This window comes from Gopherus flavomarginatus, chromosome 5 (assembly GCF_025201925.1).
Source record: "Gopherus flavomarginatus isolate rGopFla2 chromosome 5, rGopFla2.mat.asm, whole genome shotgun sequence".
Taxonomy (NCBI): domain Eukaryota; kingdom Metazoa; phylum Chordata; order Testudines; family Testudinidae; genus Gopherus; species Gopherus flavomarginatus.
In genome coordinates, this window is record NC_066621.1 from 5,388,463 (window position 1) to 5,412,503 (window position 24,041).

The window sequence follows — 24,041 nt, forward strand, 5'->3', positions numbered from 1 at the left end:
CCCCCCCATGTCAGGGTAGACCCTGACTCAGCTGACCAGGCTATTCCTGGCTCTGGGAGGAAATGAGGTCTAGTGGTTTGGGAGGGGAATGGAACTCAGGACTCCTGGGTTCTCTTGGGTGGGGGGAATGGAGGCTAGTTAATTAGAGCGGGGGGGGAGGCTGCGTTTTATTCTCAGCTGTGGCAGCCGTAACCTATGGGCTGTCTCTGACTCTGTATCACGCTGCCGCCTCTGCGCTCGCTGCCCCTGGTTCAAATCCTCCCACCAGGAGTCTCCCTTCTGGTTTACATCCCCGTTCCCCGGCGAGCCGGGGCATGAATGGGTTAAAGACACCAAGCTCCTGGAGTGGAGCCTGAAGCAGAGAGGGGGACGGGATAGCGGAGGGACCTTCCTGTACCAGCCCCGGACACCTGGGTCCCGAGCCCAGCTCCCCTCCCCCCAGTGTGTGCGCAGGGCGAGTCCCAGTCTGCAGCCCCGGGGATCGCCCCGGCTGGGCGGTGAGTGGGGGCGAGGCGGCCACGGGAGGGAGGGAAACAGCAGCAGAGGCAGGAAATCGCTGCCTGGAGGAAGCGGCCGCGGGGCCGGGTGGGATCGGAGCTCAACCGCGGCTGGGACCGGAGACACCCCCCGCCACACACACCCGGGTAGCCCCGGGGTTTGTCCTGCAGGCGAGGACAGGCCCTGCCCTGCCTGGGGGAGTGGCTGTGCCAGCGATGATCCCGGGTGTGGGCTGACTTAGGCTGTGGGGAGGAGGAAGCGTAGGGGCAGCCCAGCTGTGGAGAAGGCATGAAGGAGGGGGGCTGGTGTCTGGTGGAGCAATGACTCCCTCTCCTGTTCCCTGGCCACGCAGTCTACCAAGGGTGAGTTTGTGGTGTGGGGGCTGGAGCTGGGACTCGCCCAACTCCTCTAGATGCCCACGTGGTGGGAACAGCGGCTGGGCCAGCACTGAGGGCCCTCAGTGACCTGTTAGTGGGGTTTCTGCTTTTGGGGTTCACTGACGTCAGTTTTTCAGGTGTTATTTTTAACAATTTTTGAGTTCTGTGTAGATATCCAAAAAATGGGGGGAGGGGGGTTTCAGGGCTTTCTCATTGTATGTATTGTAATGAGTAATCTATTTGCTATGGACCTTTGTGCACATTTACTTAGCACTGTTTCAAACAGCAGTATGTTAGAGCACACTAGGGAGCTTCTAGTGCACACCAGCAGGATCCATGTGGACCAATTAATGCTCAACATATTTGTTCATTTGAGAAATCATACTCCTGTAGTGCACATTACTGTTCCGTCTAGACAAGCCCTTATAACCCTTCCAATGTTTGATTTCTTTGTATTGGGGTGTTTTGTGGGTGTTTATCAGCTAAAACCTAAAATCAGATGCCCTACCCATTAGCAATGCCCCAGGCATCCTGTGCCCAAGTAATGCCAGTTTAGGAGGACATTATGTCTCTTGTGATATGCAATGTAGCTGTGTTGGTCCTAGGATAGCAGAGAGACAACATGGGTGAGGTAATATCTTTTATCCGGGATTGTCAAATTATTAAAAAAAAATTACAATTAATCACGAGTTTAAAAAAATAGTCCCGATTAATCACAGTCTTAATCGCAGTGTTAAACAATAATAGAATATCAATTTAAATTTATTATAAATAGTTTTGGATGTTTTTCTACATTTTCAAACATGCTGATTTCAATTACAACACAGAATACAAAGTGTAGAGTGCGCATAGTGCTCACTTTATTTTTCAGTTCACCTCATACTACTGTGGGGCAACCTCTTTATTGCGAAAGTGCAATTTGCAAATGTAGAATTATTTTTTTTACGTAAACTACCTGCAAAAACAAAACAAAGTAAAACTTCAGAGCCTACAAGTCCACTCAGTCCTTTTCTTGTTCAGCCAATCGCTCAGACAAACAAGTTTGTTTACATTGACAGGACATAATGCTGCCCGCTTCTTAATGACAATGTCGCCTGAAAGTGAGAACAGACATTCACATGTACTGCTGTAGCTGGCGCTGCAAGGTATTTATGTGCCAAATATGCTAAACATTAGGATGCCTCTTCATACTTCGACTTGTAGGTTCTAAAGTAATAATAATAATTCTACATTTGTAAGTTGCACTTTCACAATAAAGAGATTGTGCTGCAGTACTTGTATGAGGTGAACTGAAAAATACCGTTTTTTCTGTTTGTCTTTTTTACAGTGCAAATATTTGTAATCAAAAATACTAATATCAAATGAGCACTGTGCATTTTGTATTCTATGGTGTAACGGAAATCAATGTATTTGAAAATGTAGAAAAACATCCAGAAATATTTATAATACATTTAAACTGGCATTCTATTATTGTTTAACAGTGTGATTAAAACTGTGATTAATCGGGACTATTTTTTAATCTAGTTAATTTGTTTCCTGTTAATTGCTTGCGTTAACTGCAATTAATTGACAGCCCAACTTTTAATGGACGGAACTGGTGACACAGACACTGGCTGAGTGCTGGGCAAGGACTCCCAGCTCCTGGGTTTGAGTCATGGTTCTGCTATAGACCTTGGACAAATCACCTTTCCTCTTTGGGCCTCAGTTCATACTCCTGCACTTTGTCTATTTAGAGTAGACAGCAGGAAGGTGTTCAGGGCAGGGAGTGTCTTCCACTGCGTGCTCGTGCAGCACCCCGGGCAACAGAGCCCCAGACTCGGTTGTTGGGTGCTTGTGCGGTCCCTGGCACAATGGGACCCTGATCTCTGCTGGGATTTCTAGGTGCTACTGTTGCTAGTGACAATAAGAAATTCTCAGTGCTGTGATTAATCTCCGATGCCTCCTCTCTGCTGTTCCAGGGGCAGGCGTCCCCATTCCCAAACCCGACCTCATGTCCCACATGAAGCGATGGGAAGAGCTGCAAGTCCCACATCCCCAGGGCTCCAAGGAACAGGAGATGCAAAAAGGCATCCACGAAGGTGAGGGTACTTGGAGCCATCTGTGAGGGGCCACCCTTTGATTTCACTCCTGGCACTCCAGCAGGTGAATAAAGAGGAGAGGGTAGCTAACTCCCTCATCTTCCATGCTAGGCAGGCTTAGCCTCCTTGAGACACCTCCAGCTCTGGAGATCCAGGGAGGCAGTTTTTCCCCCTTAACCATCATGCAAAACCAGTCTCTCAGGAAGTGTGTGTCTCTTTAACCCTCTGCTCCCCCTTGGTCTTTTGACTGTCCCCTCCCCACTTCATGGTGGTGGGAGTAATTCAAGCACAGATTGTCAAAGGTTCCCATTGATTTCAGTGGAAATTAGGAGTTTGAAGTACTTTTGAGGATCTGGATCTCAGCCCTGGGAAGGTGGGTCTGGCCCACCAGAGGTGGGAGGCCAGAGGTAGCTAGTCGTGGGTGTGCAACTCAAGAGCTCTGACCTGGGCTATTGTCCAGTTATGGATCCCGACTGCCAGGATATGGGACTGACCTGATAGATGCTGCAGTAACCCTCCGTACGTTAGGCAGACAAACATCTAGAGCAGCCATAGATTATTACAGGCCACTCCTGATCTGCCACCAGCATCTCTTCTGCGCGTCAGTGCAGCAGTGACTCTCATCTGGCTCATCTTCCAGGTGCCGAGATCCCACATAGAAGCAAGGAAAAGACTTTGCAGCATGAAAGGGAAGCTGCCAGATGCAAAGAGAATGCGTCCTGTAGACCCAAGGGGGGCGATGGCTGGGTGGAAGGGCAGCAGGATCCCGGACCTCTGGGTTCCATTTGCGTGAAGAGTGGCATGAGCGACGGGTCAGTGGGTGGCACCCCAAGCTCTATCACCTGCCCCATGTGTGGGAAGGGCTTCAGCCGCAGGTCGAACCTCACGAAGCACCAGCGGGTCCACACAGGGGAGCGTCCCTTCTGCTGCACCCAGTGTGGGAAATGCTTCACTCAGAGCTCCAACCTCTGCCGGCACCAGAACCTCCATGCAGTGGGCGAGGGGCCCTCGTGCTGCCCCGAGTGTGGGGAGAGCTTCACAGGGAGCGCGGGGCTGGCCAGGCACCAAAGAACACACGCCGTAGGGGAGAGATCCCACTACTGCTACCAGTGTGGGAAAGGCTTTGCCAGCCACTCACTCCTGACCATTCACCGGCGCAGCCACTCGGGGGAGCGGCCGTTCTCCTGTGCCCAGTGCGGGCGCAGCTTTGACCGCAGCTCCCTACTGGTGGAGCACCAGCGCACCCACACTGGGGAACGCCCCTACCGCTGCCACCAATGCAGCCAGGGCTTCACCCGCGCCACCCACCTCAGCCGGCACCAGCTAATCCACCGTGGCGAGCGACCTCACGGCTGCCCCGAGTGTGGCCAGTGCTTCCGGCTCCGGGCTGCGTTAGTCAAGCACGTGCGGAGCCACACAGGGGAGCGACCCTACAAGTGTGCTGAGTGTGGGGCGGTCTTCGCCAGTGTCTCCTCCCTGGCCCGGCACCGCCGGAGCCATGCCGGTGAGAAGCCTCACCACTGCCCCGACTGTGGCAAGAGATTTGGGCAGAGCACTGCCTTCACTGAGCACTGCCGCACCCACACTGGGGAGCGCCCCTACCGCTGCTTGGAGTGTGGCCGCGCCTTCGCCGGCAGCTCCAACTTCATCCGGCACCAGAGAATCCACACCGGGGAACGGCCCTACCAGTGCCAGGACTGTGGCCGCACTTTCCGGGTCAGCTCCAACCTGGCCAGGCACCAGAGGACTCACCACCAGGGGCTGGTGGTCACTGAGAGTGGAGATACTCCCTTGCTGGGACGGGCGGGACAAAGCTAGGGTCACTGGGGGCATAGGCCTAGGTGGAGCCAAAGGCCATGGGGGGTTGGGACCATGGCAAGTGTAAGCACAAGGCAGGAGCTGGCGGCTGGTTTCTCTGCAGCCCTGAGCCAAGCAGCACCCCATGGAGCAACATCAGATGGCTCAGACCAGAGCTCACCAGGGAATGTGGCTCCTGCATCTTGCCGCACCTGCCCTCTCTTCCCTGCTGTGGTGCTGAACTCTCCGTCCAGTAGGAAGCGCTGTCTCCTAAATGCTCCTCCCACCACGACCACCAATCGAGGCCAGGCCTGCTGGGGCAGAGCTCTCTCCTTTCATCACCCCAAGGAAGACAGGGCCAGTGTTGGCCCCTGGGTCCAGTCTGCTTCTCACAGGACTGCGCCATGGCGACAAACTCAGAGGTGCCCCAGGGGCAATCCCACTCTAGAGAGCGGCCCTTCTTTGCTGTATGGACCAGTATCAGGCAGGCTGGACTTGCCCTCAGTGCTGCAGTTTGCCCAGGGGACGGACGCACTCATGCACGCGCACACAGACACAGACACACACACCCCAATGCCACTTGAGGCTGACTATGCAGCAGGGTTGTTTATATTAAAAACAAGAGCCCACAGCTCGTTGTGTTTTCGTTATTACCAGGTTAAACGTGGGGTCTGCCGACACACTGAGCCCCAGAGCTACCTGCTGAGCCATGCTCATCCTAGTCACACTTTATTTCACACTCTTCTAAACTGCACTCCCCCCACTGGAGTCACTGTGGCTGGCGGCACTGCCTGCAGACTCAGCAGACCTTGACTTTCTCGAGGGTTAGCTCTGAAATCTGGAAGGACCCTGCGCTCTTACCAAAGCCCTCAATCCCAGAGCCCCCTGGGCCGGAGCCCCTGCATTTCGATCTTCTGTAACGAAAGATTCACAAAGCTCAGAGAGAACAGAACCCAACTGAAGATCGAGGTATAACTGCTCACCAAATTTGTGGTCAGAAAGGAATTTCCCCCCAGATCATGCTGGCAGGGAGGGCGCACCCCATTCCTGGAAGTACTGGAATATCCAGTACTCAGGGGAGGTGTGAGTGACCACCCTATCTTCCCCCAACTCTAACCCACTAGACCCCACTCCCTCCACAGAGCTGGGGATAGAAACCAGGAGTCCTGACTCCCCCTTGCCAATCCCCCCACTAACTCACTAGACCCCCATTTCCTTCCCAGGGCTGGGAATAATTGGATCGATGGAGATGGGGTCTGCTCCTGAAATGGGAGCTGTGACAGGGAGCATTTGTGGGGGGTTGCTCTTTCAGGGAGACAGTGTCAGCATAGCAGGAAGGCAGTGTTATAGGTGGAGTGGGGAGCTAGGTCTGGGGGTCTCTGGGGTGATGGTGGGGTCTGGCTGGCACATAGCTTTGGCTCATTCACTCTGAACAGCTGTGGGGGAGATCTGGGGCTGAGCCCCATTCCAATGTGGGAAGGATCTGTTTGTGCTGAGGTTGGAAGGGAGCAGCTGATCCAGTCTGGATGAATGCCAGAATGCTGCTGGGGGAGGGAACAAGATGCTAACATGTCAGACTCAGGAGACCAGTTATGATGTCTGGGGAACCTGAGCTGGAGGGGCCTGAGAATTCACAGCATCTGACAGCTCACTGTATGGACCACAACTGCACAGACATTCCTGTACCGCTTACTCCCATCCCTAGACTGGGAATAGACCCCAAGAGGTCTCACCACCGCCACATTCTCTCAGTCGCTTTGACAGCGTAGTCTACGGCAAGGACACTGGCCTGGGAATGAAACCTGCTGAGTTGAGCATTGAAGGGATTGTGAAGCAGACTGTTGACACCTTTTTTTGTTCTTTTGGGAAATCAAATGACCAACCAGCAGTTTGGAGAAAAGATGTCTCAGTTAAAATTGTTAAACAATAACAAAAACCACCAAAGAAAGAAAGAAACAAATAAAAACTCAACCCAGAACCAGGACTAAAATGCAGGGAACTGCTTATTGAAATCGCAAGTCTTATCACTGGAATAAAGAGAAAATAAAGAAACTCCCAAGTAACTGAACCAGAGAGGATTTATGGCAAGGTGCAAATGAAGGAGGGACTGAAAAATGTTACAAAGAAAAAGAAGTTTGGAAGAGGGTTTGGTCAGTAGAACACATTAAGGTCTCCAAATGCAGCATGGTAACATCCAAGTCCCACCTCCTCATGAGATTAAGGTTGCCAATTTTGGTTGAACGTATTCCTGGAGGTATCATCACATGACATAATCTTTCATTAAAGATGAATCTTTAATTCCTGGAGACTCCCGGACAATCTGGGAAGATTGGCAACCCTACGTCAGATGCTAGCAGTTGCTGCTAAACCCACAGATAAATATAACCTAAAACGGGCATAGATAAGGTTAATCACAAATATCCCTTAATTTGCTGCAGCATTGTTAGTCTTTGAGTTAAAAGCAAAATTCATCCTCCAGGGCCGAGTTAAGGTTTTGAGCGCACATCCCTCCATTTCTGACGGCATTGTTAGAATCCTGTAGCTAAAAGCGAACAAATACCCCAGATATTTGGGAGTTTGGACTTAATCCCTTCTGCCAAGATTTTCAGAAGTGACTAGAGATTTTGAGGCTGTGTGCGCCCCAGCTCAATACCTTAAAGGGGGCCTGATTTTGGGGGGAAAAGTGCTCAACACTTTATTCAGAATCAAGCCCTTTTAAAGATGTCCCAAACTGGGTCACCTTTTAGGCCACAGAGGTCCAATCCTGAAAGGATCATAGCAATTACGGCTTCTATCAGCGCTTCAACAAGAAGCAGCCAAGTCCTGGATGCATCTGAGAAGAGGTTCATAGGTGTCTCTAAAGTGGCGCCTAATAAATATGGAGGATTCAGGAAAGAAGAGATTAACCCAAACACTGTCTAAATTGGGATTTGTGCTGCTTCCAGCTGCTCTTCATGTATCTGTCCCAATGTAAACCCCTAGGGGGGCATATGGAAATCACTACTTCTATTAGTGCAGCTGATGTCTTGAATCGGGGCAGATTTCCAGCATACAAAAGATCTTGAAATCCCCTCAGGAAATCTGATCTAGAACTGGTTAAAAGAATGAAAGTTTTCACCATGAAAATTGTTATTTTTTTGAGAAAGAAAGAAATGTAAAAACATTTTACTTTCAAATCACAATTTGGTCTGGATTTAAAAAACAAAGTTTTCACTTTGGAGATTTTTGGGTTATTTTCTCTCCCCTCTTTGTTTCCTCACTGCAAATGATGGGTGAAAGTAGAAGTGAGACAGAAAGTGTGTTTGATGAGAGAAGAGCAAAGCAAAAAAATCCGATTTGAAATTAAACAGAAATGTGCATTTTGTAATCACCAATCAAAATTTTTTGTTGAAAATAACGTTTTCATGAGAAAAACTCAATTTTTCGCCAGGAATATGCTTTGCTTACAAAATGTCAATTCACTCTAATTAATTTAATTCCATTGAATTTAGAAACCAAATTCTCTTCAACTCCTTTGAAAAATCCCATCTGGGAAGTCTAACTCCTAACATCCAAATCCAAGTGGTGGAGTCCTAAAAACAGTAGCCCAGTCTTTAACAAAACATGTCCTGAAGGGCAGAGTTAAGGTTATTAATGGCTATCCCTTAATTTGTGATACAGTTGTTAGAATCCTGTAGTTAACAAAGTTTTTTGCCTGCTGAAAAAAAACCCTTTCCTTGGTTTTTTCTTTTTTTGTGTGTTTTAACAAATACAACAAAAAATGTAGGTTGTTATTTCTAATCTTCCCTAAGTTCTATTTTTAAGTGTTGGTTTTCTAAAAAAATAAACACATAAAAGTTTTGGGAAAAGAATGGAGGAAAATGTTAATTTTCATATTACATATATAAAACCAGTGAGGTTTCAATCAAATAGGAGCAATAGTGTGACACTTCCAAAAAGGCTTGAAAAGCAAGAAGCCAATTCCATTGTGATGTGTTGTTTATTCTTGTATAACCAACCCATGCGGTCTCAGCCCCCAAAGGTGATTATTACAGAGCTGAAGGAATTTGGGCACATGACTCTTCCAAAGCTGATCAAATGCTGGACATCCAAAGGCTTTTAGGTGGGAAATGTCGACCCCCTCCACCCCCCCCAAGTCTTTGTTGTTGTTGTTGACAAAACATTTTTCTTTCCCCTAGAAATTTCCATTGCATGGAAAAGTTGGTGGAATTCATTGAAAAATACCTGGAAAGTGTTTGGATTTTGGGAACCCAAATTTTCTCAGCTTTAGGTTTGCTGACAAAAACCCTGAACATTTTCCACAAAAGTTTAGATGAAAAATTTCAAGGAAACACATTTTTCCCAACCATGTTTTCATTAAAAAAATTTCATGGGGACAAACAAATCATTTCCTGACCAGCTCTCATCCGTTAGCCCCAATCCCAACCCCAATGCACGATCCCATGCTACCCTGAGCTAAAGGGGTAACTCCCCCAGCTGTGAGTGAGCAGTGGGATGTTGCAGTAGCCAGGGTTGTGCACTAGAGGGAGACATGGCCACAGGCATTAAGCCAATGAATTACACCTGAGCCTTAGAATCCTGGCTATAAATTCAGCCTCTGGTGGATTCCTAAACCCTTCACAACTGCGAGACACATGAACAAATTCCACCAACTCCATTGAGATTGGAGTGGGTTCACAAATATCTCCAAAATTTAACCCCAGCAGCATGGCCACTCTAAGCATTCAAAAATCACGAGCCAAGCTCCAGAATAGTCATGGCTTAAAAACATCATGAGATGTTGAAAATCATAAATGTAAAGGTCTGTTTAGTCATGATTCTGAGCCATTTGGAGTAATTTTCTCAGCTTTTCTCCCCAACCATGAGGATCAGAAAATGACTTTTTTTTAAAAGCTGAGATTTTCCTATAGTCACATGACTTTTGGGGGGGAAATATCACCAACAATTTAAATTAAAAGAAAAAAAGTGTCTTGTTCCAGAACCAGATTGACTTAGTGAAACTTTTTCTTTCTGTCCTTTAATCAGCTCTAGCACTAAACCTGCTCCCTGTCCCCCTCTAGTGGCTGGATAAAGGATTACAAGTCTGTATCACCTTCTTCGCCTGGTAATTCAAGCAACAGAGGAGTCCCAGGTTCAATCCCCACCCAGGGCAGCTGGGGAATGGAGGGGCTTAGTTGATAGATGGAGAGGGGAGTTCATTATCACCATCGTCCACCACAATAATAGTGGCATGGAGCTTCTGGTGCTGTGCCAGTTGCGAGGGAAAGCAGAACCCTTTGCCGCATTGGTGGCAGCGGTGGGGCCGCTCCCCAGTGTGGATGGCCTGGTGTTGCACCAGGTTGGAGCTCTGGGCAAAGGCGCGGCCACACTGCCCACAGGCGAAGGGCCGCTCACTGCTATGAGTCAGTTGATGCTTGCGCAGCACCTTGCCATCAGCAAAGCCCTTGCCACATTGGTGGCAGCGGTAGGGCCGCTCTCCACTGTGCAGCCGCTGGTGCCTCAAGAAGCTGGAGCTATCACTGAAGGCCCGGCCACATTTGGGGCACTTGTATGGGCGCTCCCCAGTATGGGTGCGCAGGTGCTGCGTCAGGTTGGAGCTCTGGGCAAATGCCTTGCCGCACTGGTGGCAGTGGTGGGGTTTCTCGCCAGTGTGGACTCGCTGGTGCTGTGTGAGGTGTGAACTCATGCTGAAAGTCTTCCCACACTCAGTGCACCGGAAGGGCCGCTCCCCGGTGTGGATCCTCAGGTGCTTGAGGAGCGGTGAGCGGTCCACAAAGCCCTTGTGGCACTGGGGACAGCGGTGGGGGTTGTCAGGACTGTGCAGCCGCTGGTGCTTGGTCAGCTGGGAGCGCAGACAGAACCCCTTCCCACACTGTGGACAAATGAAAGGCTTCTCTGCCAGGTGGGTCTTCTGGTGCTGCGTCAGGTTGGAGCTCTGGCTGAACCCTTTGCCACACTGGTGGCAGCGGTGGGGTTTCTCCCCAGTGTGGGTGTACCGGTGCTCGATCAGGTGTGCCCGACGGCCAAATGCCCTCCCACAGTCGGGGCAGCAGTAAGGTCGCTCCCCAGCATGGGTGCGTCGGTGCTGGGCCAGGCGGGAGCTGTCGGCGAAGCCGCGCCCACAGCTGGGGCAACAGTAGGGACGCTCGCCTGTGTGGGTGCGGGCATGTTTGGTGAGCGACGAGCTGTCCACAAAGCCTTTGCCACACTGGGGGCAGGTGTAGGGGCGCTCTCCCGTGTGGGTCCGGCCGTGCTTAACCAGGGACGAGCTGTCGGCGAAGCCTTTGCCGCAGTCGGCACAGCGGTAAGGGCGCTCACCCGTGTGCATGCGCCGGTGCTGCACCAGGTGCGAGGGCCAGGTGAAGGCTTTGCCGCAGTCAGCACAGTTGTAGGGTTTCCTTGAGTTAGCAGTGGGGAGCGTCATCGGCGGCCACTCCCGGTCGTGGCTGGGGGACAACTCCCACTCAGACCCGCCTGACAGCACCCCGTCCTCCGGGCCAGGACTCCCCTCCTTGTCCCCGCTCTGCGCCTCGTCGCCAGCTGGAACAACATGGAAAGAGATCACCACTCACTGGGCTGCAAAACAGCCTCCCAACCCACCCTCTAGAGACGGAGCTGGCTGGGAGCCAGAGTCCCAGCATGACACGCAGGCTGAAGTATCATGGGCTGAAATCCAGGATGTGCAGGAGGCCAGAGTACAGCTCCCATAGGGCTTATGAGGCATGCTTTATTAACAGTGAGAGTAATCAACCATAGGGACAACCTACCAAGGGTTGTGGCGGATTCTCCATGACAAGTTTTAAAGCAAGTGTGGAGGTTTTTCTAAGAGATCTGACCTAGTTCAAATAGGAATTAACTCAGGGAAGTTCTCTGGCCTGTGTGATAGAGCAGAACAGACTAGATAATCACAGTGGTCCCTTCTGACCTTGGAATCCACAATTCCATGGGCTACAATGGGGCCAGGACTTCACCTGTGGATGCCAAGGCCAGAAGAGCCTATTGTGCTCATCCAGTCCAGTCTCCTGTGTAACCCAGGCCAGAGAACTTCACCCAGTATCAAGATCCTTGGCTGTATTACTTCATAGATTCCAAGGCCACGAGAGACCAGTGTGATCATCTAGTCTGACCTCCTATGTAACACAGGCCAGAGACCTGCCCCCAAATCATTCCTCGGGCAGAGCTTTTAGAAGAACATCTCAACTTGATTTTAAAACTGTCAGGGATGGAGAATCTAAGAGCGGTTGGGCCAATGACAAAATACAGAGATAAAATAACCTCTCTGCTTCTATTAAAGATTCCCTTGTTTATGCATCCAAGGACTACACTAGCCCTTTTGGCCACAGCCAGTGTTTACCAGGGAGGGGGATTAACCATTGGAACTGCCCCCCTAGGAATGGGGTGGATTCTCCAAGAGAGAAGTACACATGGGGTAGATGGGCAGAGAGATTAATGTGGATGGAGATAGACTGACAGGGTTAGAATCAGAATATCAGGGTGGAAGGGACCTCAGGAGGTCATCTAGTCCAACCCCCTGCTCAAAGCAGGACCAATCCCCAACTAAATCATCCCAGCCAGGGCTTTGTCAAAGCCTGACCTTAAAAACCTCTAAGGAAGGAGATTCCACCACCTCCCTAGGTAACCCATTCCAGTGCTTCACCACCCTCCTAGTGAAATAGCGTTTCCTAATATCCAACCTAAACCTCCCCCACTGCAACTTGAGACCATTACTCCTTGTTCTGTCATCTGCTGCCACTGAGAACAGTCTAGATCCATCCTCTTTGGAACCCCCTTTAACTCGCCAATGTAGCCCAGTTTATGAGTTGTGTACACTTCTATAGCAATCACTGTTAGAATGATCTGCCAACCAAGAATTAGTTTAAGTCCAGCAGGGCCCATCATAACCACCCAGTCCGCCCTCCAATGGCTATTAGCCAAGATAATTAGAGATGCAACCCCATGCTCTGGATGCCCCCAAACCTCTGACTGACAGAAGCTGGGACTGGACGACAGGGGATGGATCACTCAGTAAGTTGCCCTGTTCTGTTCATTCCATCTGAAGCATCTGGCACCTGCCACTGTCGGAAGACAGGACACTGGGCAACATAGACCATTAGTCTGACCCAGTATGGCCATTCTTATGTTCTCCTGCCTAACCTAGGCCAGAGAATCTCCCCAGCAAGTCCTTCCTCCACCCAGTAACTCCTGGCTGAATGATGTGTGTCTATTTAACTGGAGAAATTTGAGAAACATTTTGTTTGACAAATCTGAGAATTCACAAGGCAGAAAAAATTGGTTCCACTTTATAATAAGACTAAAGGATTCCTAGATGTCTTGAAGAATGGTGACTGAATAGATAAGAGTGTCCAGCAGCTCAATAAGGTACTTAAAACCATGATGTATAATTATTATTACAATTAGTGCGATGTATTTGTATTACTGTAGCATTTAGGAGCCCAAGTGGTGGACCAAGACCTCATTGTCCTAGCACTATACAAACACCAAACAAAACCATCTACACACCTCCTAGTGCTTATAACCGCCCACCACACATGCCTGTTCCACGCTTTGAACATCTGGGCCTCGTCGATTAACACTTTACCTGCCATTTATAAACAGAAGTGTGTCTGAAAAAACAAATCCATCCCCTATGTCTCAGATTACTTATCCAGCTGGAGTCACAACTGACCCCTGTCGCTTTGACGTGGCAGCTGTTGGTTCCAGTGCCGAACTGGACGAGATGAGGCACGACTGGATGGGCTCACGGTGTCTTGGGGAGCCAGGGTTAGTTAGGAAGTGTCTCTCACCTGCAGAAGTGCCCGTAGGGATGCGTCTGTCACTGGAGCGCTGGGGATCCAGCATGCACGGCTCTACCTCTGGCTCCATCTGGGACTCACAGCTGGTCTAGGGGGTGGAAATCCAGCCCTGAGGATAGAAAAGAGGGGAGACCAGGGCTGGGTTGAACAGCTGTTACAAAGGACAGCTCTGTGAGTTTGAATTTCTTGCCTGGAGGGACATATGATCGTGGAACATGGGAAAAAGGGCCAGGAGACCCATGGGCACAGCATGGGGGTCGTGAAGACAAAACATTTGGGAGGAAGAAGTGCTAATGTGACAGGCAGTGGGGATCAAACCAGCGATCTTTGAGGCCAGAGCTACCAGTCTGCAAGCCGGGGGCCTCATCTACCTCTAAAAATTAGATAGGCCTAGCTGCATCACTCAGGGCTGTAAACATTTTCAGGGGCAGCCTGGTGTAGTTAGGCCCAATACAGATGTGGCCAGGTCAAGGGGAGAAGTCTTCCCTAGGCCTAGCTACTGCCTCTGAGAGAGGTACATAAACCACATCCCTGGCACTGCTGTAGGAAGCCCCTGTGCTCTGGAGTTACCAGCACAGCGCCCTCCCTGTGCCCCTGTGTGTAGACATGCCCCGAGCTCCAAGCGCAGCAGCGGCTGGAACGGAGACGTCTCTAGCGGGGACCCTGCGCGCTGCCCAAGGGGATAAGCAGAGAGACAAGGGGCGGGGGCGGTTATAGCTCCTATAGGACCAGCTGGCTGGGAGGGGGGATCTCTCTGGTCCCAGGCACAGGGCTGCTCAGATCCCCCGGCCCTGCGGGCGCTACGTCCCCACAGCGATTTCCTCCCTCTGCGGCTGTTTCCCTCCCGCCCTGGAGACGCGTCTCCCCCGCGCCCCCCTCACCGCCCTGCCGGGGCCCGGGGCTGCAGCCGGGGACTCGCCCTGCGCACACGGAGGCCGGGAGCCGGGCCGGGGACCCCAGTGTCGGTGGGGCTGGCACAGGAAGGTCCCTCTAGTTATTACGTCCCCATCCCGGGCCGGCTTCTCCTGCTCTGATCCGGGGTGAGGAACTCGGTGGGTTTAACCTATCCCTCCCCAGACGTCAAGGGAGCGGATTTCTCTCCCTCCCGGGCCTCTGGCTGCCTGCAGGAGTGAGAGGCTGGCTGGGTGGCACAGATCACACACGGTGTCAAGCTGCTTGGAGCGACTCATCAAGGTGGGTGCCAGCCTCAGGGCAGAGTGCTGCAAGCCAGGGCACAGCCCCAAAGGGTTGTGTGTTCTATACTATAGATTTCACCAACCAAGCACCAAATGTGAACTCCTCAAGGGCTATAACAACTCCTTTAACTGGTGTCACTGGCAGTTGCCGTGGGCCCTCCGTTTAGCTTGCCGCCCGGGCAAACCTGCTTTTGTGAGAGATGGTCCCTGACACCAAAAATCACAACGGAATTCAGAAAAAACGAGGAGTCCGGTGGCACCTTGAAGACTAACAGATGTATTTGGGCATAAGCTTTTGTGGGTAAAAAACCCACAAATACAGGTTAGTCTTTAAGGTGCCACCGGACTCCTCGTTGTTTTTGTGGATACAGACTAACAGGGCTACCCCCTGATACTTGACACAATATTCAGGTTACTCACAGTCCCAAAGGACCAGTCACTTACCCCAGGTCAATTGTACCTTCAATCTTCCCCCAAAGACACCACTTGTGGCCAATCCTGTAATTAACTAAAAGTTTATTAACTGAAAAAAGGAAACGAGAGTTATTCACAAAGTTAAAGCAGGTAACTTACACACAGATGAGTTACAGTCTTAGGTCCCAAAAAGTAATACAAGCTGTTGTAATGTACAAGCACTGTACCTGCTCTGGAGCTAAGCAGATTCCTTAACCTCAGTAATCTCCAAATTCCTAGCAGCAGAGTGCTGACAATTCCTTCTTGATGGGGATTTTATTCCCTTCCCCTCGAGTTCAAACCCTGCTGGGACAAGCCCGTCCCCTCTTTGTGGGGAAAACAATCAACAAAATCTTGTGTCCACTTGATGTCCCACTCCACAATGGTTTGTCTGGTGTCTATGGGCCTTCTTCTGTTGGGCAGGAGGTGACACCTCTCGTGGTAAAGGACTATCACACACTTGGTAATGCTTGTCTCCTGACTGTGAGGTTTCCAGTTTCATAGCAAACACTTTACTAGTTACAGAGCAAACCCTTCAATAGTACCTTATAATAGAGGATAGAGATATTATAACTGAGCTCAATGCCTGCAGCAACTCACAAGCGTTTTAAAAAGTCCAAACACAGAACATATTTCTATGATGCTAATATATATTTTAACAATGCTAACACAGAGGTGGTTTCCAGCTATGCATTTGTCAGTATTCAGGGAGGCCTAGAGGCCTTGGCATGAGCTGGCACCTTGTCTATTGGTGTCACAACACTGTTCTCACAAAAGTCTATTGGGGAAAATCACAGGGAAGTGAGAGTAGCATTTGGGCCTTTGCTGGCAAAGCAAAGCTCTCCCACCATACATAGAAGAGCTACAGGAGCTAATTGAGGTCTGGAAAACCTGCTCTATAGTTAAGATTATATTTTTATTGGTAAATGTCGATATATGTCAGTTTCACCATCCACAGATGAAAAACAATTTCCATTGTAATAATAAAAATGTACAGATAGGTAAGGCAAGAAATATGCTGCTTGGGAACTAGAGTTTGATTTAAGGCTACATACATTGTCTATTTTGACATGTGACATTGATCATTAGTGTTTTAGTAAATATAAAGCTTTAAATTTTTAAATCTCAGAGTCTACCATCATTAAATAATTATTGTCTGACATCTCCCCCCCACACACACCCTTGTTGGAACCCTTCTAATTTCCCACAACTGTGAAAAATTGAATAAATAAATATTGAAAAAAAATTGCTTCAAACCAAACTGATGTGATCTATCAACATTATTTTAAAAAGTAAAATTCTGCCAAGCCTGCCAATAGTGAGCTACCAAAGGAGTTAAATGGGTTTAGTTTACTTGAGAGAAGGTTAAGAGGTGACGTGACTGCCGTGGAGTGTAAGCATTGACATGGGGAGAGGATTGCTGAGAGCAGAGGGCTCCTTATCCTCCAATCTAGGCAGAGCACGATCTACCGGCTGGGAGCAGAAGGGAGACAAATTGAGGCTGGGAATTAGGGGCCAGTGTTTATCTGGAAGGGGAATGAACCATTGGGAGAGTTCCCCTAGGGAGGAGGTGGGTTGTCCATCACTGGGAGTCTGTCCGTGGAGATGGAGTGTCTCTCTTAAAGCTCTGCTCTAGCTCAGCCAGGAGTTACTGGGCCAGAGGCAGGAATCCTGGGGGAGATTCTCTGGCCTGGGTTAGGCAGGAGCCTGACCCAGATGGGTACAATGGCCCCTTCTGGCCTTGAACACTATTACTCTAAATCCAAGCTGTTATAAACTACTGCAACGGCGGGGAAGGATGCCCACAGAATACACCAGGAGTTTAAGAGGGAGTCTAGTCTCTCAGGTGTTGAGGGAGAAACTTCCAGTCCACGTGTGGAAGCTGCCAGCAGTGTGAGATCTGGCCAGCGAAATAGCGGAAAGACAGCCAATAGGCCGAAAGGCTAGGACAGAGAAAAGGCCTGAAAGGTGGCAAGATAATCTGGGGAGCTTTTGCCTAACAGAGATGTCAAAGATGTCCCAGGGTAAGATCCTTTTCTGGTGTAAATAGGGTGACCAAATGTCCCAATTTTATAGGGACAGTCCCGATATTTGGGGCTTTCTCTTATACAGGCCCCTATTACTCCCCCACCCCCCTCCCAATTTTTCACACTTGTTGTCTGGTCACCCTAGGTGTAAATCAGTGTCCCCACAATGGAGTGTTGCTGATTTACACCAGCTGGGGATCTGCCCCCATTAGGATGACCAGATGTCCCAATTTTATAGCGACAGTCCCAAAATTCAGAGCCTTTTTCCTATATAGGTGCCTATTGCCCTGCACCCTCCAGTCCCAATTTTTCACACTTGCTCTCTGGTCACCCCTAGCCCCCACTGACTCCAGTGGAAATGGGGCCAATTTACACCAGTGAGGGGATCTGACCCATTTCTCACAATATATTTAGTGGCTGGGGTGGGAAGGGTTAACCCAGTGACTCCTGAGTGTGCCGCTTAACAGAGCAGGCAGCTGGGCCGGGGACAGGATAGCGGAGGGACCTTCCTGACATCGCCCGGGTCCGCAGCCCGGTCTGGCCCGGGTGGGAGCAGCGGGGTCTGGGGGGATCGCCCCCGCCGGGCGGTGAGTCGGGGTTCCGGGCTGCAGCGAGAGGCGGCCGCGGGCAGCACAGGGAAGGAGGGACAGAAACAGCGGCGGAGGCAGGAACTCGCTGCCGGGGAGAAGCCGCTGCAGGGCGGAGAGGATCGGGCTGGAGAGACCCCCCCGCCCCAGCCAGCCCCGGGCCGGGATGAGCTGGGAACAGGGCTAGGGCAGTGGGGGCGGAGGGCTGGGGAGCACTGGCAGAGCCGTGCCTGGGGCAAGCTCCGACAGACCCAGCCTGGCTCTAGCCAAGGCTACTGGCCTCTCTTCCCCCCAAGCTCCCACAGCGCCTCCTGCTGGTCTGTGCTCTCCTCCCCCATTCCCTGCAGTCTCCCCTCTCAGAGCCCGCTCTCCTCAGTGGGTCCCAGGCCCTGGTGACCTGTTCGGCTCTTCCCCAGGTCGCGGTGCGTGCCAGTGAAGGTTGAATGAGGGACCTCGGAGAAGATGGCATCCCCTGGGGCATTATGGGAATCTCCTGGTTCCCAGCTGGACCAGCCGCAGCTCCATCCTGAGTGCGTATCCCAGGAGGAGGAGGGCAAGGGTGAACCAGCAGGACCCCACTGTGAGCTGCTCTGTATCCCCAAAGAGAAGCCCCAGCCTCTCCAGGAAACAGGACACCAACCTGAGCTTCTTTGTGACATAAAAGAGGAGCCCCTTGAAACGGGTAACAAATCACTTCTCCATCCCCCGCCCTTACTGCATATCTGTGCATTGCCCAGCATGATGGGTCCCTGCTGTCAGTCAGTGTGTGTCTGTGCAGAGCCTGGCATGACTGATCCCTGATCTCAGTCACTGTGTGTTGGTGCAGCGCCCGGCATGACAGGGCCCTGATCTGTCAGTGTGTGTTTGTGCAGCACCTGACACGACAGGTCCTTGATGTGAGTCAGTGTGTGTCTGTGCATCACCTGGCATGACGGATCCCTGATCTCAGTCGCTGTGTGTCTGTGCAGCGCCTGGCGTGACAGGGCCCTGAGCTCAGTTGAGTGTCTGTGCAGCGTCCAGCGTGACAGGACCCTGATCTCAGTCACCATGTGTCTGTGCAGCTACTGGCATGATGGGCCCTGATCTCGGTCACTGTGTGTCTGTGCAGTGCCTGGTGTGACGGGTCCCTGATCTTGGTCACTGTGTGTCTGTGCAGTGCCTGGTGTGACAGGTCCCTGATCTCGGTCCCTGTGTGTGAAGCTACTGGCACACTGATCTTGGTTCCAGTGCCTCACCCACCCCACTGAACTCAGTCACTCTGTGCCCGCGCAGTGCCCAGCATCCCAATCTCACTTCTCGGGTGCCTGTGCACCACCCAGTGTGACAGAGTCTTACTCTCCATCACTCTGTCTTTGCAGTGCCCGGCCCAGCGGGGCACATATATCTATCCATGTTATTTATCTGGTCCCACCGGTGCTGGGTCTGAGCACCTCACAGTCATTTATGAGTTTAGCCACACACAGCCCCTGTGAGGCTGGGAAGGATCAGACTAAAGGTGGGGAACTGAGGCCCAGAGAGGTTCACCCAGCATCACTCAGGAAGTCCATTTCAGAGCAGGAAACTGAACCCAGATCTCCTGACTCCTGGTCCAGTGCCATGAGCCCTGCACCATCCCCACTCATAGGTGCCCCTGCAGTAGATGTTATAACAACAGACTGACTCAGGCATTGACTCTGATGTGGATTGTCTCTTCATTCCAGCTGTCGACAGGACGCTGAGCAAGGAAGGTGCCAACACTGTCAGGACGTTTCATTCTGCCCCCTCTGCCCACAGCTCCCTGTGCCCATTTCCCCTCTGGGAGAACCTGGCAGACTCCACTGGCTGTGGGGACGAGGTACTCAGGGATTCCACTGCTAACCCCCAGCAGGACAAGAAGCCCATACGGTGCAACAAAGAAGAGGAGTTTGGGGCTCCTTCTCCTGCCCCTCAGCTGGATGTGCTTGGAGATCTCACCTCTGCCCCACAGCCAGCCGAGAAGCCATTCCGGTGCAGCGAGTGTGACAAGACCTTTGGGCAGAGCTCTCACCTGCTGCAGCACCAGATCACCCACACCGGGGACCGTCCCTACCAGTGCCCTGACTGCGGCAAGCGCTTCAGCTGGAGCTCAGCCCTGTGCCAGCACCAGCGCATTCACCGTGGGGAACGCCCCTACCAGTGCCCTGACTGCGGCAAGCGCTTCGCCCAGAGTTCCAACCTGACCACGCACCGGCGCACCCACACGGGCGAGAAGCCCTACCGCTGCCCACAGTGCGGCCGCGGTTTCAGCCAGAATGCCAACCTGCTGACCCACCAGCGGGTGCATGCAGGGGTCAAGCGCCACGAGTGCCCCCAGTGCGGACGGGTCTTCGTGGAGCGCTCATCCCTGCTCAAGCACCAAGGCGTGCACTTGGCGGAGAAGCCATACCAGTGCCCCGAGTGCGGGCGCAGCTTCACACAGGGCTCCACACTGGCCCAGCACCTCCGCATCCACACTGGTGAGAAACCATACCAGTGCGGTGAGTGCGGGAAATGCTTTGGGCAGAGCTCAGCCCTGGCCCAGCACCGCCGGGCCCACACAGGTGAGAGATCCTACCACTGCCACCAATGCGGCAAGGCCTTCAGTCAGAGCTCCAACCTCATCACTCACCAGGCCTCACACACCGGTGAGAGGCCCTACAAGTGCCCAGATTGCGGGCGTGCCTTTGGGCGCAGCGCCCATCTGGTTACCCACCAGCGCACTCACACTGGGGAGCGACCCTACCGCTGCCACCAATGCGGCAAGGGTTTCAGCCAGAGCTCCACCTATATCCAGCACCAGACCACCCACACCGGTGAGCGCCCGTACAAGTGCCCGCAGTGTGGCAAGGCCTTTAGCCAGAACTCCAACCTGCTCACCCACCAGCGCATCCACACTGGTGAAAAACCCTACCGCTGCCACCAATGCGGCAAGAGCTTCCGGCAGAGCTCAGGCTATCTGCAGCACCAAAGGACCCACACAGTCTTGCAGCCCTCCACCACACCCACATAACGGTGCTCGCCGTGGGGACTATGGGTCTAACATCAGAAGCCTCCAATGTTTGTGCTAACTCAGAGACATGATGGGAATTACAAACCACAATATGTTGCCCGGCCATCAGAGGGCACCAGAGGGTTAAACACAGTTGGACATGCACCTGCCTCTCCTGCTTGGGCTAAAGCAGAGACACGGTGGACTCATAGCTGGATCAGGATGGTTTTCCATTTCATGGGGAATTCTTTGATTTTTTTGGAGGGGGGGGAACATCCATTCTAGAACAGAAGAAACCAATTTAAAACTTCCCTAAAACAAAATCCATGCGGAAGGGGGGAAGGAACATCTAGTGTTGACCAAAACAATTTGTTCTGGGTTAGACGTTTTCATTTTTTCTTATATAACATAATATACCATTTAAAAATATTATGTAATACGTAATTTAAAAAATTGAAAGGAAACGTCATTTGGAAATGGGAAATCAAAATGTTCTGCTAAAGGTCAAAGCATTTTGTTCCAGTTTTTTTCCTAAATGAAATTGATGCATTTCCACTCAATGAAATGGCAGTTTCAATGAAATGGCATTTTCTGAAGGAGACGTATGCCATCAGAAGAGTTCCAACCGACTCTTTTCAATGAAAGTTATACATGGCCCAGCCAACACAACCTGTGGTTGAACCCAGTCGGACGTGCACCGTGAATGTCAAAAAGACATTCTTGTGCTGTATTGTCTCATAATCCACTTAGAATTCACTCCTCAACTAGATTTCTCTCTCTCGATTTCTGAGGGGTCTTTAATCTCACAGACAAAGGCAGAAAATCTGCTGGCTGGGAGTTTCCCCAGGCAGAATTGCATTGGGAAAGGAAAAACTTTTCATCCAGTGGAAGGTTGAAAGGCTGGAATCAAAACATTTAAACTATTCAGTCATTGAGTTCGGGTCACTAGTAAAAAGTCTATGTCTCTGATATCTGAGCTTGCAGATGTAACAATACAAGGGGTATAGTCTGCTAAACCAGATTTCCAGCGGGCATAAATCAGGTATAGTTCCAACAGATTCAATGGGGCCAGATCCCCAGCTGGTGTCAATTGACTGTAGCTTCACTGGAGTCAATGGCCCAGATCCCCAGCTGGAGTAACTTGGCAATAACACCACTGGGATGCGAAGGAAGCTGTGAGTTAGAGTCACACGTCCCATATTTGTGTTGTGGATAACACACTGGTTAACCTCTATGTTCTGAGCCATGGAGATGGTATTGAGATGACTGGCTGTGATGGAAATGTTGCATTCCCAATATTTGTACTTTTAAAATTTGTTTTGTGAGGTTTGTTTTTTTTCCTGGAACTTGCAAATAAATTGAAGGAAAAACTCAAAATACCAGCTTTTCCACAGCAATGGCATGGTTTGAGTCATCGTCATCAACTTCTCAACTTTGTAAAGTGCCCAGGGTGAAGGAATATTGACATGAAATGAAATCCCAAATCGCATGTTTTATTAACTAAAACAGTGGTACAAACACACAAAGTTAGGTTAAAGTCCAACGAATTCCCATCTACGAACAATAACCCACATCTTCAATGGCTGAAAAGGTGTGGCTTATTGTTGTCTTCAAATACAAGCTTGTGTTGTAGGTGGAGCTTGGGAAGGGCACCCTGCTGTGTGTGTGACTGTTGCTATGGGACCCTGCATGCCATGCTGACCCTAGCTTGGCCCGTGGGCAGGGTCCAGGAGCACATGCAATGGCAGGAATCAGGGAAGGCGGCAGATGCAGCCACCCCAGCATGGTTGCCCGACCCTTGAGCCTGGCCTCCTTTCAGGGGCCCACACAGTACACAGCCTGGAGGCAATGAGAGTGGTGCTTAGTCCAGTAACCCAGTGTGGTGTTAGGGAGCACTGCAGAGAGTGGGATGGGTGCTCAGTAGGGGGCACTGTGCTGCCAGGAGTGGGGTGGGGGCTCAGTAGGGGGTGCTGTGCTGCAGGGAGCAGGTAGGGGGGGCTCTGTAGTGGGCATCATGCTACAGGGAGCAGGGCAGGGTCCTCTCACCCTTTCTCCATTCTGGGAATTCTCTGATTCCTATGGCCCCTCAGCAGTCCTATCTGGATGCAGGATTCATCTTCAGTGCCCATCCCAAAGCTCCATCTGGCTGTGACACCCCCAAGGGCAAGTGACAGGAGAGAAACACCATTTTTCACTTCACTTTTCCTTTTGTCTCACACTGAATTATTAGCAGACAGTATTGGTTTCCTTCTGCAGTTTTAGGTAATGGACCAATACAATCAATTTGTATTCTGGCCCGGGGACCCTCTATCCTTTGATGACTCAGAGGGGTCCCTCTACCAGTCCATTATACCAGCTGCATTATTGGCAGCACAAGGCAAGCAATTATTTACATACTGCTCTATATCGGTTCTTGTATTTGGCCACCAGCTGCAGCTTGCAGCCTGCTGAGAGTATTCTCCTTGTCTAGATGTCCATTATTATGGACGAGGGTTATCATTTCAGATTAGTTCAGTTCACACTGGCAACATTTTCCCCATTTTGGTAGCTAAAATTAATCCTGTATTATGCAGCCAAATTTTCCACCCTTGATATTCCCGTTTAGCTACAAGCCTTTTTATCGCTGGATCTTTTTTTCTGCAGGGATATTAAACCTATTTGGTCTGTTTTATCCCCTTCTACTACTGCGATTGGAGCTACCTGGAATTGCAGATGCCACAATGTCCCCTCGTTAGTTCCTTCCTTAGCCTCATCTGCAGTGTTATTCCACTGAGCCTCCGCAGTCTCTTTCTTATGAGCCCCTTACCTTTCCCATTTGTACTGGCTGTTCTCTCTGCTGTGCTAAATTCCAAAGGTAACACACTTTCTTAGCACGTGCAACAGGCTTGTTATCTGCTAATCTCATTTCACTTTTCTGCCACTGGGACACCCAGTCCACTACAGTGGGCTCTTAGTACCCACTCAGAATCTGTAAAAATAGCTACTTTAAAAAAATCTATTAGTGTATTTTCCAGTGAATCATAGAATCCGAAAAGCAGCAAAGAATCCTGTGGCACCTTATAGACTAACAGACGTTTTGGAGCATGAGCTTTCGTGGGTGAATACCCACTTCGCTAGAATATCAGGGTTGGAAAGGACCTCAGAAGGTATCTAGTCCAACCCCCTGCTCAAAGCAGGACCAATCCCCAACCAAATCATCCCAGCCAAGGCTTTGTCAAGCCTGACCTTT

At 50.8% G+C, this 24,041-nt stretch overlaps 2 protein-coding genes across 4 annotated transcripts; one reads left to right on the forward strand and one right to left on the reverse strand.

Moving 5' to 3' along the window:
- The first annotated feature begins 192 nt into the window (after positions 1-192).
- Positions 193-21,321, forward strand: LOC127052916 (zinc finger protein ZFP2-like). Its single transcript, XM_050957062.1, has 5 exons — positions 193-497; positions 2,834-2,953; positions 3,594-4,684; positions 13,367-13,372; positions 19,862-21,321. Exons 2-5 carry the CDS (start codon positions 2,866-2,868, stop codon positions 20,831-20,833), a joined length of 2,157 nt encoding a protein of 718 aa, XP_050813019.1. The 5' UTR covers positions 193-497; positions 2,834-2,865; the 3' UTR covers positions 20,834-21,321.
- Positions 8,711-14,877, reverse strand: LOC127052794 (zinc finger protein 501-like). Of its 3 annotated transcripts, XM_050956868.1 has the most exons (3): positions 14,445-14,877; positions 13,555-13,672; positions 8,711-11,290 (listed from the first exon to the last, which is right to left on the reverse strand). In XM_050956868.1, exons 2-3 carry the CDS (start codon positions 13,631-13,633, stop codon positions 9,921-9,923), a joined length of 1,449 nt encoding a protein of 482 aa, XP_050812825.1. In that variant the 5' UTR covers positions 13,634-13,672; positions 14,445-14,877; the 3' UTR covers positions 8,711-9,920. The 3 variants fall into 3 exon arrangements, with proteins under 3 accessions (XP_050812825.1, XP_050812824.1, XP_050812826.1); XM_050956867.1 differs by lacking the exon at positions 14,445-14,877 and having other exon boundaries at positions 13,555-14,436; XM_050956869.1 differs by lacking the exon at positions 14,445-14,877 and having other exon boundaries at positions 13,350-13,645.
- Positions 21,322-24,041: the final 2,720 nt, after the last annotated feature.